At 42.1% G+C, this 15,599-nt stretch overlaps 1 protein-coding gene across 6 annotated transcripts in view; it reads left to right on the forward strand.

Annotated features, from left to right (window-relative positions):
* Positions 1–15,599, forward strand: part of LOC100516891 (protein FAM122A-like) — a 63,023-nt gene that overhangs the window by 4,362 nt on the left and 43,062 nt on the right. For all 6 annotated transcript variants that reach the window (XR_002340747.1, XM_013983825.2, XM_021080338.1 and 3 more), the window contains one exon: positions 4,144–4,219. Coding sequence is in view for 5 of the 6 variants with exons in the window: in XM_013983825.2 (XP_013839279.1) it covers positions 4,144–4,219 (76 nt within the window). In the remaining variant the exon portion in view is untranslated. The remainder of the gene's footprint in view (positions 1–4,143; positions 4,220–15,599) is intronic.

The raw sequence follows: 15,599 nt of genomic DNA on the forward strand, positions 1-15,599 counted from the left end.
ATATTGTAAACAATATCTGAAAAATGCGTTCACTACCTATGTTCTTAGCTTTGCTCCTCAGCTTTTGCCAGCCTCATACTAATCGATAGGGTTGTCACTCACAACTGTTAGAAGGGAACTCAAGAGACCCGATCTATTCTCCTTGTTTCATGTGCGAGGAAACAGGCCCATATATCTCCAAAAGTGTCATTGTTAGTAGTAGAGCCAACACTAGAAACCTGTGTCTCCAGACTCCTAGACTAGTGCTTTGTCCACCACTAATCAACATCTAAGCTAATTAACTAAACAAATGCAGCTTTCAGGTCATTTGCATTAAGGGGGAATATGTTATAACAAAATGAAAAGCAAGCTAAGGGTGACCAAAAAATGATACATTACCTTTTCAAATAGGCAGAGAGAAAAAATAAGGGGGAGCAGTTCTGCACGTTGTGCTGAGAACAAGAACATTTTATAAATTCAAGATTCTACGCTAATCCTGCTGTGTGAATAAATGAATTGCTATGGACCCACTCTGCCAGTGGAAGAAAATACTTAGGGAGGATGTTAATTTTATTGAAAGGCTTTATGAAATGAAGAAACAAGTCGCAGATACCTAGACAGTGGAGGATATATATTTGAAGGATCATGTGGGTCCTATTTAATATACGTTAAGTGCTGGGGCAGGAGGGGACCAGGCCCATTTTCCCCATTCTCAGAGTCAGGGAAGCAAAGAGAGTGATCCTAGTTATCCCTTCATGCTTTGCTTTGTTCTGTAAAGGATTTGAAGTGTTTATTTTTATCATATTAAAGCATAGGTACAGTATGGAATTCCATAGCTTAAGATCCTGATGCAGGAGGTGAATTTTGCCCGTAAAGGTGAGGGGCAGCTGCACATTTAGCTGGTAGAGTTAACCCACAAAGTGGACCAAGGCCCCGGATCCTTGCGTCAAAAAGAAGTAGCACAGGAATGATATGTGACATGCCCAAGGTCAGGGAACTTGTCCACGTGATCTCCTGAGGGCATATTTTACACTGACGTGGCAAGTTTGGGGTGTAATTCGCAAGAAAATGTAGAGTGGAATTAGGAATCATCTGAGCCTTAGCCAAATTCACTTTCACCCTAGTTCTTCTCAGTTACATGTGTACACTGCTCACTTTCCCCCTTCCCGTTAGTTGGGCCTCTAATGCTTGTTGCCTTGCCTCTTTCATAGCTCGCTAAATAACTATTGCATTTCTTTCAAGCAGTTTTCCAATTTTGCTTGGTGCTTCTTGTATATAAAGAGTCAGTCTCTCTTGCGCCAGCATTTGCAGAATTTGTTCTTTAAATGTCAACTCCTTAATACAAGTATTACTATTTTTTTTAATTTTTTGATTTTTGTGTATATCCTGCATTAATAAAAATATCAACGTCAAAAGTTTTGAACCTCTCGGTTCTTTATACTCCTTAGCCCCTCTGGTTGACTGACTTTACTACTAAAGTCAATGACTTTATCTAAAGGTAGTATTTTTTTTCTTCTACTTCTCTGGCCTTTATTAGAATTAGAGATTAAGTTTTTGGATTTCTGCCAGCGCCTTCCCTCTTTAAATGCCACTAGACTGACCCTGCATTCAAACTGTTATGGCCTCAATTCTTTTTAAAGGGCAAACTACTGTCTAGGGACCAAATTGAGCCTGCTGATTCGTTCTGTAAATAAAGTTTTATTGGAACATGGCCACACACATTTATTTACTTACTGTCCTTGGGCCACTTTCCTACTACAAAGGCAGAGTTGGGTAGTTGTAACAGAGATGGTATGGCCCACAAAACCCCAGTTACTATCTGGCTCTTTGCAGAAGCATTTTGTCAGCCATATCGTTTGTTAAACTTGTACAAACCTGGAAAAATAGTGGCCATGAAGAATGATTGCTTTGGGAATATAATTGATACAAATAATGTTGTAGTTTAGACAGATCATTTATTCATTTGATGTGGATCATCGAACATTCGTTATATTACCTTCACTTTTTCCAAGTTGTAAGTAGCACTTGGTTCTAGGTATCGCCTAGGATTTTTTGAATTCCTGTTGAGTCATGGATATCAGTTGAGAGATACGCTGCCTCAATGATTTTTTTAGTTACTGTCTTATTAGCGGACAACAACTTAGGGAGAAGAGAATTGTCAGCCTTAAGAATTACCCCCCATACAAAAGATAGTGGAAATACGTAACCCATTAGTGTCCCTCCAGCTTCGTAGTAGTGACTGCTAAAATATATTCCTGTTCTCATAGGGGGAAAATGGGAAAGGAAGTAACCATTAGCCCTGTACTTATAGACTCCAAATGAAGTATTGAGTTGCTCCCTGTTATGTGCAAATTCCTATGCTGCAAAGATGTATCTCAAGCCTCAATGAGCGTTTAATAGGGAGAATAAATATGCAAAGGACTTAAACGTCTGCTATAGTAAGATCTGTGCCCAGGAGGGAAAGTGCGTGCTAGGGTAATTAAAAGAATGGAGGGAGAAGTGACAGAGGGATTGATGAGGGTACAGGGAAGGTTTTTGGAGAGGTGGTGTTTGAGATGGGGCCGAACAAAGAGATTGATGAGGTGCAACCTGGAGGAAAAGGGGTTGAGAGAGCTGGGACAGCATTCCAGGAATGTGGACTAGGCTTGGACATAGGGAAGCATAAGTGTATTTCAGAATGCTGAGCAACTCTGCCTGGATCACTGGCTCCCGCGTCTTCATTTGACCGGTGCTGATCCCGGTCAAAGACATTTTGCCGAATCTGTGGCTTTAAAAAAGTTAATACAGCATACTTCCCCAGGAAGTTCTGTCTTTTCACCCAGATTATTAATGTCCTTTTTATAAATGAAATGATGTGATGGTGTTGGTAGTTGAGTGAGTTGTTGTTTTTTTTTTTTTTAATGACCTTACTTGGCCAGAGAAAATGGTAGCGACTGCATGTGCCAAGATTTTCAAAATTTTCCTCATCGATGAAATCCAAAAGTCTGTGGAACTAAATTATGAAGGGCTTGGAATGTTACTGTAAAGAAAGTAACTTCTGCATTCAGCAGATGATGAAGAGAGTCGCTGAAAGCCGTGAGCGGGAGAACACGCTGTTATTTCGGAAGGGAATCTGGGAGTCTGTTAAATAGATGGCTGTAGGGAAAGAATCGAGGTGAGGTGATGGATTAGACTATTGTGGAGTCGGTGGGAAAGTGAAGAAGCTTTAGATGGGTTTTTGGCAAGGAGCCTGGAAGGAATAAGACGGATATGAGAGATCACAGAGGTAAAACCTCAAAGACCTGATTGGCTATAGGTGGCAGAAAAGAAAGTGCTAAAGATGCTTTCACATTATCATTGGGGACATCTGGTACACGAGAACCCTCTATATTCTTTTTGCAGTGTCTTCTGAATCTTAAATGATTTCAAAATAAACAGTTCTAACAAGAAGAAAACCTAAAAAGGAAAAGACGACTTCTTCAGGATCCCAAGCTCAAATAGGGTTGAGGCTGGCAGTGTGGGCACCGTCAGAGCCGAGGGAATGAGGACCACCTTCAGTGGGCAGCTGCAGTGTGTTGCTGCCATGTGGGCATGTGGCCCAGTGTGATAACATCTTGCAGAGTTTCAACAGAAGCCAGAAATCTGGAATCTGCATTCTTTATTGGAAATCTCCATAGTTGTTCCAAGTGTACACAATGAATTCAAAAACATTTCCAGCATTGTGTAGGCCAGATGAAACCTATCTGTGAAGATCTCAGTTCTGTTGCCCCCTGCTACTGGCTCTCCCCCTTGTGCATGTGGAAGTTGGGGGATCCAGAGGGGATTGGTACCAGCACATAATAGCTCCAGGCATACATTGATCACTTCCAGGTTTTTTACACAGAAAATGATGTATCTCCAAGGCCACAATAAATTATCCTTATCCTTGATAGCATGATTAGGGGTGAAGTGGCACATTTGAGAATTCCTTACCTTACATGGACACTTGTTTAGCCTCTGCCAACTCAGGCTGTGTGTGTGTGTGTGTGTGTGTGTGTGTGTGTGTTTTATTTTCTACATCTGCATAGCTGTCTCCACAAAGAAGCTATTTACACTAATGGCATTGCTGTTTTAAGGATTTGAAATCTTCTGTAAATTTTTTTGGTAATAGGTCTTAAGTGACACCTGTTTTCCTCTTTTTCTTAGTGATAATTCACAGGTGTTCCAAGCTGACACATTAGGAACTCGAAGAAACAGTGCATTTCTGGCACAACACTGTCCGGTAAGCAAATGCTTGTAGCCTTGCACTATTGGTCTTTACCAGGGGTTCTCAAACTTGAGTGTGCACCCGGAACACATATTAGAAGAAACTGCTGGCCCTCAACCCCAGAGATTTTGATTCAGGAGGTCTGGACGGGGCCGGAGAATTTGAACTTCTAATAAGTTCCCACTTTGAGAAACACGGCTATAAACCCTACTGCAGGAAAAATAAACACACTGACTACAGTTAGGATTGTTGCAGCTGCAGCGGGATTAACTTTTAAATCCTTAGGGATTTAACATGGAGATTTGATTTTATATGTAAAATCATCTGGCTTCCACTTTTAAAAAGAACATTCTAATTTTGAGAGGAAGATGTGCAGGCTCTCCTGAGGGTAGTTCTCAGGCTTTTAGTTTGACTTTTACCTTGCATTTATCTTGAATTGAAAATATAGTTTAGGGAGTTCCCATTGTGGCCCAGTGGTTAATGAACTTGACTAGTATCCATGAGGATGTGGGTTGGATCCCTGGCCTTGCTCAGTGGGTTAAGGGTCTGGCATTGCCACAAGCTACGGCATAGTTCACAGATGCGACTCGGACCTGGTGTTGCTGTGGTGTGGGCCAGCAGCTACAGCTCCAGTTAGACCCCTAGCCTGGGAACCTCCCTATGCTGAGGGTGCCACCCTAAAAAGACAAGAAAAAAAGAAGAAAATATACTTTGTTTTTCATGGTGTTTTAATGCAATCTCTACATTATAACTATTTTCTTTTTCTTTTTAGGCCACACCTGTGGCATGTGGAGGTTCCTGGGCCAGGGACTGAATCTGAGCTGCAGCTGTAACCTACACCACAGCTGCAGCAACATGGAATCCTTAACCTACTGCATGGGGCTGGGGATCCAACTGGTGCTGCCACAGAAAAAAGCTGGACCATTAATCCACTGCATAGGTGTAGGAAAGACACTTGTAGATCAATAAGCCACAGTGAATGAACGCTTCACTCTATGAATATTGAGGTGAAATTCATACATGGTTAAGTATTTTAAAATAAACAATTCAGGGGCATTTAGTGCCTTCACAGTGTTGGTCAACCACCACCTCTCTCTCTCATTTCAAAAAGGACACATCCTTGTCTTGTTCCCGTTTTTAAGCGGAAAGCTTTCAGTCTTCCATCATTGACTGTGATATCACCTGTAGGTTTGGGTAAATGCCCTTTATTATGTTAGGAAGTTTCTTTCTGCTCCTACTTGCTGAGTATTTTTTATCAAAAGGACACTGAATTGTTTCAAATGCTTTTTCTGTGTCTCTTGAGATGATCATGTTGTTTTTTCCCTCTCCATTCTGTTAATGTGATTTATTACTTTGATTTTCTTATGTTGAACCACCTTTGAATTCCTGGTCCTCTGCGTAATCCTTTTAATGTACTATTGTATTGGGTTTGCTACAATTTTGTTGAGGCTTTTTCCACCTGTATTCGTAAGAAATATTGGTCCGTAGTTTTCTTACAGTATCTTTGCTAGCTTTGCTACCAGGATAGTTCTGATCTCATAGAAAGCGTTAGGAAATGTTCCTCTTCTATTTTGGGCAGTTTTATTAGGACTGGTGTTGATTCTTCTTTAAATGTTTGGTAGGATTCACCAACGAAGCCATCTGGTCCTAGACTTTTCTTTGTTGGGAGATTTTGTAAACAGATTCTCTCACTTATTTACAGGTCTGCTGTGATTTTATATTTCCTCTTTAGTTTGGTAATTTGCGTGTTTTAGAGTTTTGTCCATTTCATCTAGAGTACTTGGTTTGTTGATATACAATTATTCATAGATTTCTCTTACATGATTTGTTTTAATATGATGGGAGCTATAGAACATATTTTAATGAAATGTTATAACTTCTTACCCATTTTAAAATATTGCCTCCTAATCTTAAAACTGGGCATTGTCCTCTTTTTAGAATGATATTCAATATTTTTCCTGTGAATGCAATAGTAGTATATTGGGAAAAAAATTAAAATTGTTCATTAAGTAAATCTTTCTTCCTCTCTCCACTCACTCATCTACTCCCTCATCAATATTTACTGAGCAACCGCTTGTCTATCAAAGCCCTCCATACCTATCCCATCTTCTTCTTTTTTTTTTTTTAGGGCCACGCCTGTGGCATATGGAGATTCCCAGGCTAGGGGTCCAATCGGAGCTGTAGCCACCAGCCTATGCCAGAGCCACAGCAGCTCAGGATCTGAGCCACATCTGTGATTTACACCACAGCTCACAGCAACACCGGATCTTTAACACACTGATCGAGACCAGGGATCGAACCCTTGTCCTCATGGATGCTAGTCAGGGTCGTTAACCTCTGAGCCATGACAGGAACTCCCCTGTCTTCTTTTCTACTTAGCTAAGTCAGCAGGTATTTTTAGGAACCTACTGTGTAGGTGGTCAAACATGATAAAGACTGAAAGGCGTCCTCTGAGTTACCAAAATGAAGCTCATTCATGAATTTCTTTTATTTGAAAGTTCAGTGGAGAAAAGTGTAGGGTGAGAAGCCAGATTGGATTGGGTTAAAGAACGACTGAGAGGCAAGACACCGGGGTCTCAAGGAGCTGGATTATTTGGGAGATTACCCTTTCTGTGCCTTAATTTCCTTATCCGTAAAATGGAAATGTAGTAGTATCTGCCTCCTAAGTTTGCTGTGATTATATTAACTCAGCACAGCACTGGTACATCCTAAATGCTCAATAACTATGCCTTTGTTCGTAAACTATTATGTATATGTAGAGCAACTGTGTACCTGGCATTTTTTAATGCATAATTTTCTTTAGGATTTCTAGGCTCTTAATTCCCATAAGATTCAGCTTAGTATCGTGCGTATTTAAAATAAACCATGGATGGCGTTTGGCAGAACGGAAGTCATTTTAACTTATTTGATGATGGGAATTTCAAGGCTTATTGGTTTGGCTTGCTGTAACAGCATTATGCATGTGCTTTTATTTTGTTCCAAGTATCACCTCGTTATAATTATAAAACTTACGGAGGTATAGCCTTGCCTTCAGTATAGATAGGCTGAGTTGTCTAGGAGAATGACATGATAATTATAATGTTTTTGGCAGAGGTGACAAAGCTCAATTAGAAGTAACTTAAGGGACATTATTAGTTCACATAACAAGAAGTCTTATGAAAGGAGATTCTGGGGTTCCCATAGTGGCTCAGCGGGTTAAGAACCTGACTAGGAACCATGAGGTTTCACGTTCGATCCCTGGCCTCGCTCAGTGGGTTAAGGATCTGGCATTGATGTGGCTGTGGTGTAGGCTGGCAGCTGCAGCTCTGATTCAACCCCTAGCCCGGGAACTTCTACATGCTGCACCTGTGGCCCTAAAAAGACAAAAAAAAAAAAAAAAAAAAAAAAAAAAAAGAAGAAGAAAGAAGGTTCCAGGTGGATCACTGATGTCATCAGAGACCCAGTTTCCTTTCATCTTTTCACTCTACCATCCTGAGCAGCCTCACTAACCTTTGTACCCAGTAATTAGACCCAGGGTTCAGAATCACATGTATAGTGTGATCTTCTCTATATTTACAGGTGTTGAGAACGATATGGACCAACCTATTAGGAGTAGTCATCTCTAGAGCATTGAATTATAGGAATAATTTTATTTCCACTTGATGCATTTCTACATTATTTGAGTGTTTTTCTTTCTTCTTTTTTTTTTTTTCAGGGCCACACCTGCGGCATATGGAGCTTCCCAGGCTAGGAGTCAAATTGGAGCTTCAGCTGCCAGCCTACACCACAGCCACAGCCACAGCCACGCCAGATCTGAACTGAGTCTGTGACTTACACCACAGCTCACGGCAGCGTTGGATCCTTAACCCACCGAGTGAGACCAAGGATCGAACCCGCAACCTCATAGTTCCTAGTCGGATTCATTTCCGCTGCGCTACAGTGGGAACTCCCCTTGATTGATTTTCGCAAACCGTTAACAGTAGAGGTGTTTCCATTTCTAGCTGATATATCACATTGCAAAATAGAAACATCATTCTTGAAAAAATACTGTTTTGAAAATCAAGTCGTCCCTTGGTATCTCCATGGGGGACCCACAGATGATACCAGAACCCACAGATGTTCCAGGACCCACAGATGATACCAAAGTCATCCAGTCCCATAGTATGCCCCCCCCCCCATCTGCGGGTTTGAATCCTCAGATTCAGCCAACCATAGGTTGTGTATTATTAAGTTTACAATCTGCAGGGTCGAATCCATGGATGGGAACCCTCCGATATGGAGGGTAGACTATATTTATTGAAAAAAAAACCCACCTATAAGTAAACTTGTGTGTTTCAAACCCATGTTGTCAAGTATCAGCTGTAACACTTGAAAAGTGTTATTGAGTATCATGAACCCTAAGTTTAGGGATCCTATTCCATTATTAGACTGGCCTTAAAATTGGTGCAGCGGGAATGTAGAGTATTCAGATTCCCAGAGACAGAAAGTGGAAAGGTGGTTGCCGTGGGCTGAGGGCGGTGTTGTTTAATGGATACAGTTTCAGTTTTGCGAGATGAGAAGAGTTCTGGATATTGGTTACATGACATCAATGTGCTTCACACTGCTGAACTGCACACTTAAAAATGGGGGAGTTCCTGTCGTGAGACAGTGGTTTAACGAACCCAACTAGGATTCATGAGGACATGGATTTGATCCCTGGCCTCGCTCAGTGGGTTAAGGATCTGGCGTTGCCATGAGCTGTGGGGTAGGTCACAGACGTGGCTCGGATCCTGTGTTGGTGTGGCTGTGGTGTAGGCCGGCAGCTACAGCTCTGATTCGACCCCTAGCCTGGGAACCTCCATATGCTGGCAACCCCCCCCCCAAAAAAAAGACACAAAAAAATGGTTGGTAGGGGTTGAGATGGTAAATTTTATGTTGTGTATATTTTACCACAATTAAAAAATATTTGGAGTTCTCTTAAGGTGCAGCGGGTTAAGGGTCCAGCATTGTCACTGCAGAGGCTCAGGTCACTGCTGTGGTGTGGCTTCGATCCCTGGACCAGGAACTTCCACATGCTGCAGGCATAGCCAAACAAAATTATTTCTTAAATTGGTGCTGCTTTCCATGTATTACAATGTAGACAAAAGTGTTTTAGAGAAAATCGCAGTGTTAGAAGGCCTTGAAGAACCATGGGTGCCATTTAACACAAAAATAGTGATGCATATTTCCAAACCTTGTAAAAAGTCTATTTCACACTTTTTTTATTAATCAAGCTCAAATGTTTTTTTTCACCACTATCAGGAAATCACTCCACCCCACTTCTTTTTTCTTTTTAGGGCCGCACCCACGACATATGGAGGTTCCCAGGCTAGAGGTCAAATTGAAGCTTCCGCTGCCAGCCTACGCCCCAGTCACAGCAACACCCGATCCGAGCTGTATCTGTGACCTACACCACAGCTTGTGGCAACGCCAGATCCTTAACCCACTGAGTGAGGCCAGGGGTCGAACCTGCATCCTCATGGATACCAGTTAGATTCATTTCTGATGAGCCACAACAGGAACTCCTCCACTCCACTTCTGCTGAGCCAAAGCCTGAGGCCCTTTCTGACTATGGAGAAGCCTCTTTGGCCTTCCCCCCAAATTACCCCTTTGCTGTACCCCTGAAGGCCTCCAAGGTTGACATGCCTGTTCCTCCCTCTTCCAGTTCTCTTCTAGGCTCCTCTGTTGAATTTAGTGCAGCCTGGTCTTTTCTCCATCTTCACCCCTTCCCACTGCAACAGAAGCAGGAAAAGGACCTCCTCTTCCTAGCAGAAACAGTTGTGCTTTACTTGAGCAATTTGTCCGTTTTAATTTTATGGCTGCTAATATTTACCTGATTAGGTTTTGCTTTTCCCATTGGCAAGTACAAACCCTCAGTCCAATTCGTGGCTCATCTGGCCCTGAGTGTGTAATACATCCTTGCCCCGCCTAATGCTCTGTCCTTTGGTTCATGTTCACTCACATTCGTATCTTCATGAGCCACCTTAAATCATTTTAGGAACTAGGTGGAGACATTTATAAACTTAGCATACAACTCTTGTTCAGGATTTTCTTTTTTTAAATTTTTATTTATTTATTTGCTTTTTAGGGCCACACCCACGGCATATGGAGGTTCCCAGGCTAGTGGTTGAATCAGAGCTACAGCCGCCGACCTACACCACAGCCACAGCGACATCAGATCTGGGCCATGTCTGTGACCTACCCCACAGCTCACAGCAACACCAGATCCTTAACCCACTGAGTGAGGCCAGGGATCAAACCCACAACCTCATGGTTCCTTGGATTCGTTCTGCTGCACCACAGCGGGAACTCCTTGTTCAGGATTTTCTAAGTGTTTTTTTTTTTTTTTTGAAATTGAAGTATAGTTGATTTCCAATATTGTGCTAGTTGCAAGTATACAGCAAAGTGATTCAGAATTTTCTAGGATCAAGGATTTTCTAAAATTTTTAAAAAATCTCTAGTAACTACAGTAGGAAATGGGTTAAAAATAGCAAACCTAGGACAGTTAAAAATTATTTTTTAATAATTTAATGTCTTGGAGTTCTTGCTATGGCACAGGGTTAAGGATCCAGCGTTGTCTCTGTGGCAGCACAGGTTCCATCCCTGGCCAGGCACAGTGGCTTAAAGATCTGGCATTTTCGCAGCTGCAGCATAGGTCACAGCTGTGGCTTGGATTCCACCCCTGGCCTGGGAACTTCTACATGCCACAGGTGCGACCAAAAATTTTTTTTGCTGTCTTTACAATGTTAGCTTTTTGTGGTCTCTCTTTTAAATGGAACTAAGCTTGATCTTTCCTTCTATCTTCATTTCTTCACTGAAGATAACACTTGGGAATCAGCTTCGCCAGCACCGTCCCCACTCCCACTCCTCCCCTCTCCCCCCATGACATCATTTCTTGGTGCTGGTCCTCTTGCTTCCTCCCCGGAACTTTTTTTCCCTAAAGTATGAGAGAATGGCACAATGGGAAATTCACAGCAAAGATACCCATGGGGCTTACTTACATCTCAGGAAACTATTTCTATTTTAATACCTTATTTCATATAGAAAAATTATCTGAGGCAATTCCCTTGTACATGCCACCTACAATACTTAATCTTTGGGAGAATTCTCTTCTAGAAGCCTTCTTTTCTACAGTTTTCCATGTTATTACTAAAGAAACCAACCAAGTCCAGTATTTGATCCACATTTTGCCCAATTTGAAAAGTTTACGGAGTTCCTTTTGTGGCTCAGTGGTAACGAACCCAACTAGTACCATGAGGATGAGGGTTCCATCCCTGGCCTCGCTCAGTGATGCTAACAGATCCGGCATTGTGCTGAGCTGCAGTGTAGGTCACAGATGTGGTTTGGATCTGGTGTTGCTGATTCAACTCCGAGCCTGGGAACTTCCATAGGCCAAGGTGTGGCCCTAAAAAAAAAGAAAAGAAGAAAAAAAATGTTTACTGTGGCTTCTGAAGTCTATAGCTCACGTTCAAACCCTGCCTTCCCCAGACATTTCACCGTGTATCCCTGTTGAGGGCATCCATTGCAGTCAGGCAGTCATCTCAGGATTTCCTGGATAAAGTTTTCTAACAGGAAATTCTGAGCCTTTGCCTGGAACTAAACCAGTTCCTTCCCATCCCTTAGATAGCAATTAAAAATAATATCTTCCAGGAAGCCCTTCGTAATTATTTTAGAACAGTTTGCCACACCATGCAATTTTCTTTGGTTTGTTTTTAAATAACAGTCATTTATAATACACCTAAAGTCCCATAGTTTGAGTATATAGAGTGTATTTAAGTTCAGGTTAGTGTGTATTTTCAGTTAGACTACAAATCACATAAACCTTAGTGTTGCATATTCTATATTGTAAACTCTCCAGGCATTTGAATGATGATGATATAAGCATCAGTAGCATGAATTAAACTTATTAAGATTCTGCTTATTTAAAGATGTGTTCATGTGGATATACGCATTTGGCTTTTTTAAAGGTAAACCTAAAATTTTCAGCTTTGGTGCATGTTACCACACACCTTCTCAGTGATCAGTGCTAATAGAGGGGCACATTGCGGAGGATATCCAAAACTCTGGATAAATCACATTTTCTACTTGATTTGGAAAATAGGTTATTTTTACAGGATGCCTTAAGAGTGAACATACAATTTTTTAAATTAGTAGTACTATCTAATGTTGGAGAAGTACCAGGAAATTGATATTTTTACTTTTGGGGATTTTAAAAAAATTGAATAGTTGATTTAGGAAATCAGTATTTTCATACACTGTAAAAAAGTGAATTTGTATAAGCTTTCTGGAGGGTAGTTCAGCCAATGCATATCGGTCAGCCTTGTGACCCAGAAAGTCCAACTCTGCGAATTTTTCCTAAGGAATTCATTAAGGGTGTGTGTGCAAAGATTAGCTTAAAGGCTGTTATCATAGCATGATTTATAAGCACAAGCAAAAAATGTGGCTGTATGAATATCCAGCAACAGGGGATAGGTCAAGTGAATGAGCCTTCATCATCTGTGTTTGCGTCCCACCTGTGTGAGCGTGGGCACATTGCTTGATTTCTTTGGCCGTCAGTTTTCTTCATCTTTCAACTGGGGACAAATAATAACGCCTGTGTCATGGAGTAGTTGTGAATTGAGTGAGGTAAGACATGTCTGGAGCATAATAGGTGCTTCTTCTTATGGTTCTTCTATATAGTAGAATATTCGGCCTTTAAGATTATTGTTGCACGTGCATTTTACATGGAAAGATACTTGGAATGTATTTTGCTTTAGTTTTGTTGCTAAAGTAAAAAAATTCAGCGTACTCATCTGTTTACCATACAGTAAAGAGATGCGAAGTGTTTCACAGCCTAGATTTCATTCCCAACTCCTTGGAATGCTCATTTCTTTGGCTCGAAGGAGAGACTTGCTGGGAAAGCCAGGCAGTGCTCAGGCAACTAAAACAAGGTGGAGGAGGAGGCAGGGACGGTCACCGTCTCAGGGATGAGCACAAGAGGGCTGTTAATCACAAACTGATTTTCTAGACCTGTCAGCTGCAAGCATAGGAGCCCCACTCCTGGACACTTGTGCCATCTCGAGCTTCACCCGCATCTCCCCGGCACAGTGACATTTACTGGTCGTCACCCTTGCTCTCCTCCTAGATGTGGTAGTACAGGGATCCATCATACTTTCTCTTGAATTCAGACCTAATTTTCTCTTCTCTTCTTTTCTTTTCTTTTTCTTTTTCTTTTTTTCTTTTTTTTGCTTTTGAGGGCTGCACCTGTAGCATATGGAGGTTCCCAGGCTAGGGGTCTAATCGGAGCTACAGCTGCCAGCCATAGCCACAGCCACAGCAACTTGGGATCTGAGCCGAATCTGCAAACTACACCATAGCTCACAGCAACACCAGATCCTTAACCCACTGAGCGAGGCCAGGGCTCGAACCCCTCAAGGATCCTAGTTGGGTTCATTAACCGCTCAGCCACGAAGGGAACTCCAAGACCTAATTTTCAATGTGTCCCCTTCCTTCACTGTGGGAGACTATGATTCTAATTAGGACCTTATCATGAGCCCCCTTGCCTTTCATGGAGTTATATAGTCAGTCAGCAAACTAGAGGGACTTGTTCTGAAGACATTGGACCAGGTTCAGGAAAGCATTTTCTAGGTCTCCTGCAATCTCCTCCTTGATCATGAGGCCTATGCTCTTATACCTTTCAAGTACTTTCTGGAGGTGACACACACTGTGCGGTCATGATGCTGATCCACTTAGGAACATCGATTCTTTTCCTCTTCATTCCAGCATTGTAAAGATCCCAGGTGTCCTGGGTCAGTTCATGGTCAATGACAGAGGCATCCTCTGTTCTTCTACCCTTCGTAGGGCAGAAGTCGCCAGATGTGTCAGAAACAGTGTCCTTCTCCAGATCAGTCTTGTACATTTCCTTGTAGACTGTTAATTTCTTGCAGCTCCTGGTTGGTCCTTGAGCAGGTGGTTTCAATGAGAGAGCTCTCATCAGTCCCCAGCCCCTTCATGGATGACACTGTAATGCGGGATATGTGTTGTTACACATTTGCCCGACCCCGCAGGATGTATAACACTGAGAATGAACGCTAGTGGAAGCCAGTGTAAGGTCGATGCTATGTAATTGTCATTAAACCTTGGCTGTTTCCTCCACCTTCTAGCAAATGATTAGGAAAAAAAAGATTTCAACACTTTTTTTTAAGCAAAATAAAAGAATATCTGGGGGAGGGAGTGGGAGGGATCGGGAGCTTGGGCTTATCAGACACAACTTAGAATAGATTTACAAGGAGATCCTGCTGAGTAGCATTGAGAACTTTGTCTAGATACTCATGTTGCAACAGAACAAAGGGTGGGGGGGGAATGTAATTGTAATGTATACATGTAAGGATAACTTGATCCCCTTGCTGTACAGTGGGAAAAAAAAAAAAAAAAAGGTAATGTCTTCTTAAGAAGCCATATGACACTTTAAAACCTAATAAAAATTCGGACTCTCTGCTTCATCAAAACATTTATTTATCCAATGCACATATTTTGAACACTCGTCTTCGCACTAACTCGCTCCTCTCACTGCCTTTCTTGGCTACCGTCCCTCTGCAGTTTCAGCCAGAACCCTCAGGTCCGTCTTTAGCTCTTCACTTTCTGATCATTTCTCCCATCTGCCTCCTCGTCTCCCTCCCTCTCTTTTCTGTTCAAACCCTCGTTCGTCATCGGTTCCCTGGCTGGCGACCCTGCTTCTTGTCCCTCTTCCCTCCACCCTCAACTTGTTCTGTGTACACTGCTAGGCTTGCCTTTCTAAACCAGATACGATCTTCTTGTCAAAAATACTTTTGAAGTTTAAGAACTCAGAGGGCCCTATGCTTTAGGTGTCCTATTGGGCCCAAAGGCTAAAATCCAAAACCGCAACCTGGTTTCAGCCAAATTTCCCCAAGTTTGCTTCCTACCCTGTCCCGTCATGTGCCAGGTGTTTCGGCCACCCCGAACCTCTCTGTTCCCCAGGCAGGCCACTCTGCCTGAGCATCTCTTCCCATTCCCGGAAATAACCTCCTTCCTCTTCGATACCTAATAAATTCCTGCCCTCTTCTGTGAGGCCGTCTCCAAGTCCCCAGGCAGAATAATATCCTCTGTCCTTTGAGCTCCTACAAATCCTAACTTGTTCTGGCCCTTACCTGTGGCCTTGTTTTCCCTACCCAGACTTTGAGTTTCTCAAGGACAGAAAATGTCTTATTTATCTTTGGCTCCTCGGAGCCTAGCACAATGATTTAACCTATGGTAGGTGCTCATGAAATATGTTTGCACACACAGCTCAGTATGATCTTAGATATAATATGTGAACGTGATGTATGGTAAATTCATCATCTTGCACTTCAAGAACTAACCACGCTATAGGTAGAATGAATGAATGAATTCTGCAGGTAAT

The sequence above is a fragment of the Sus scrofa genome, chromosome X (genome assembly GCF_000003025.6).
Source record: "Sus scrofa isolate TJ Tabasco breed Duroc chromosome X, Sscrofa11.1, whole genome shotgun sequence".
Classification (NCBI taxonomy): Eukaryota; Metazoa; Chordata; class Mammalia; order Artiodactyla; family Suidae; genus Sus; species Sus scrofa.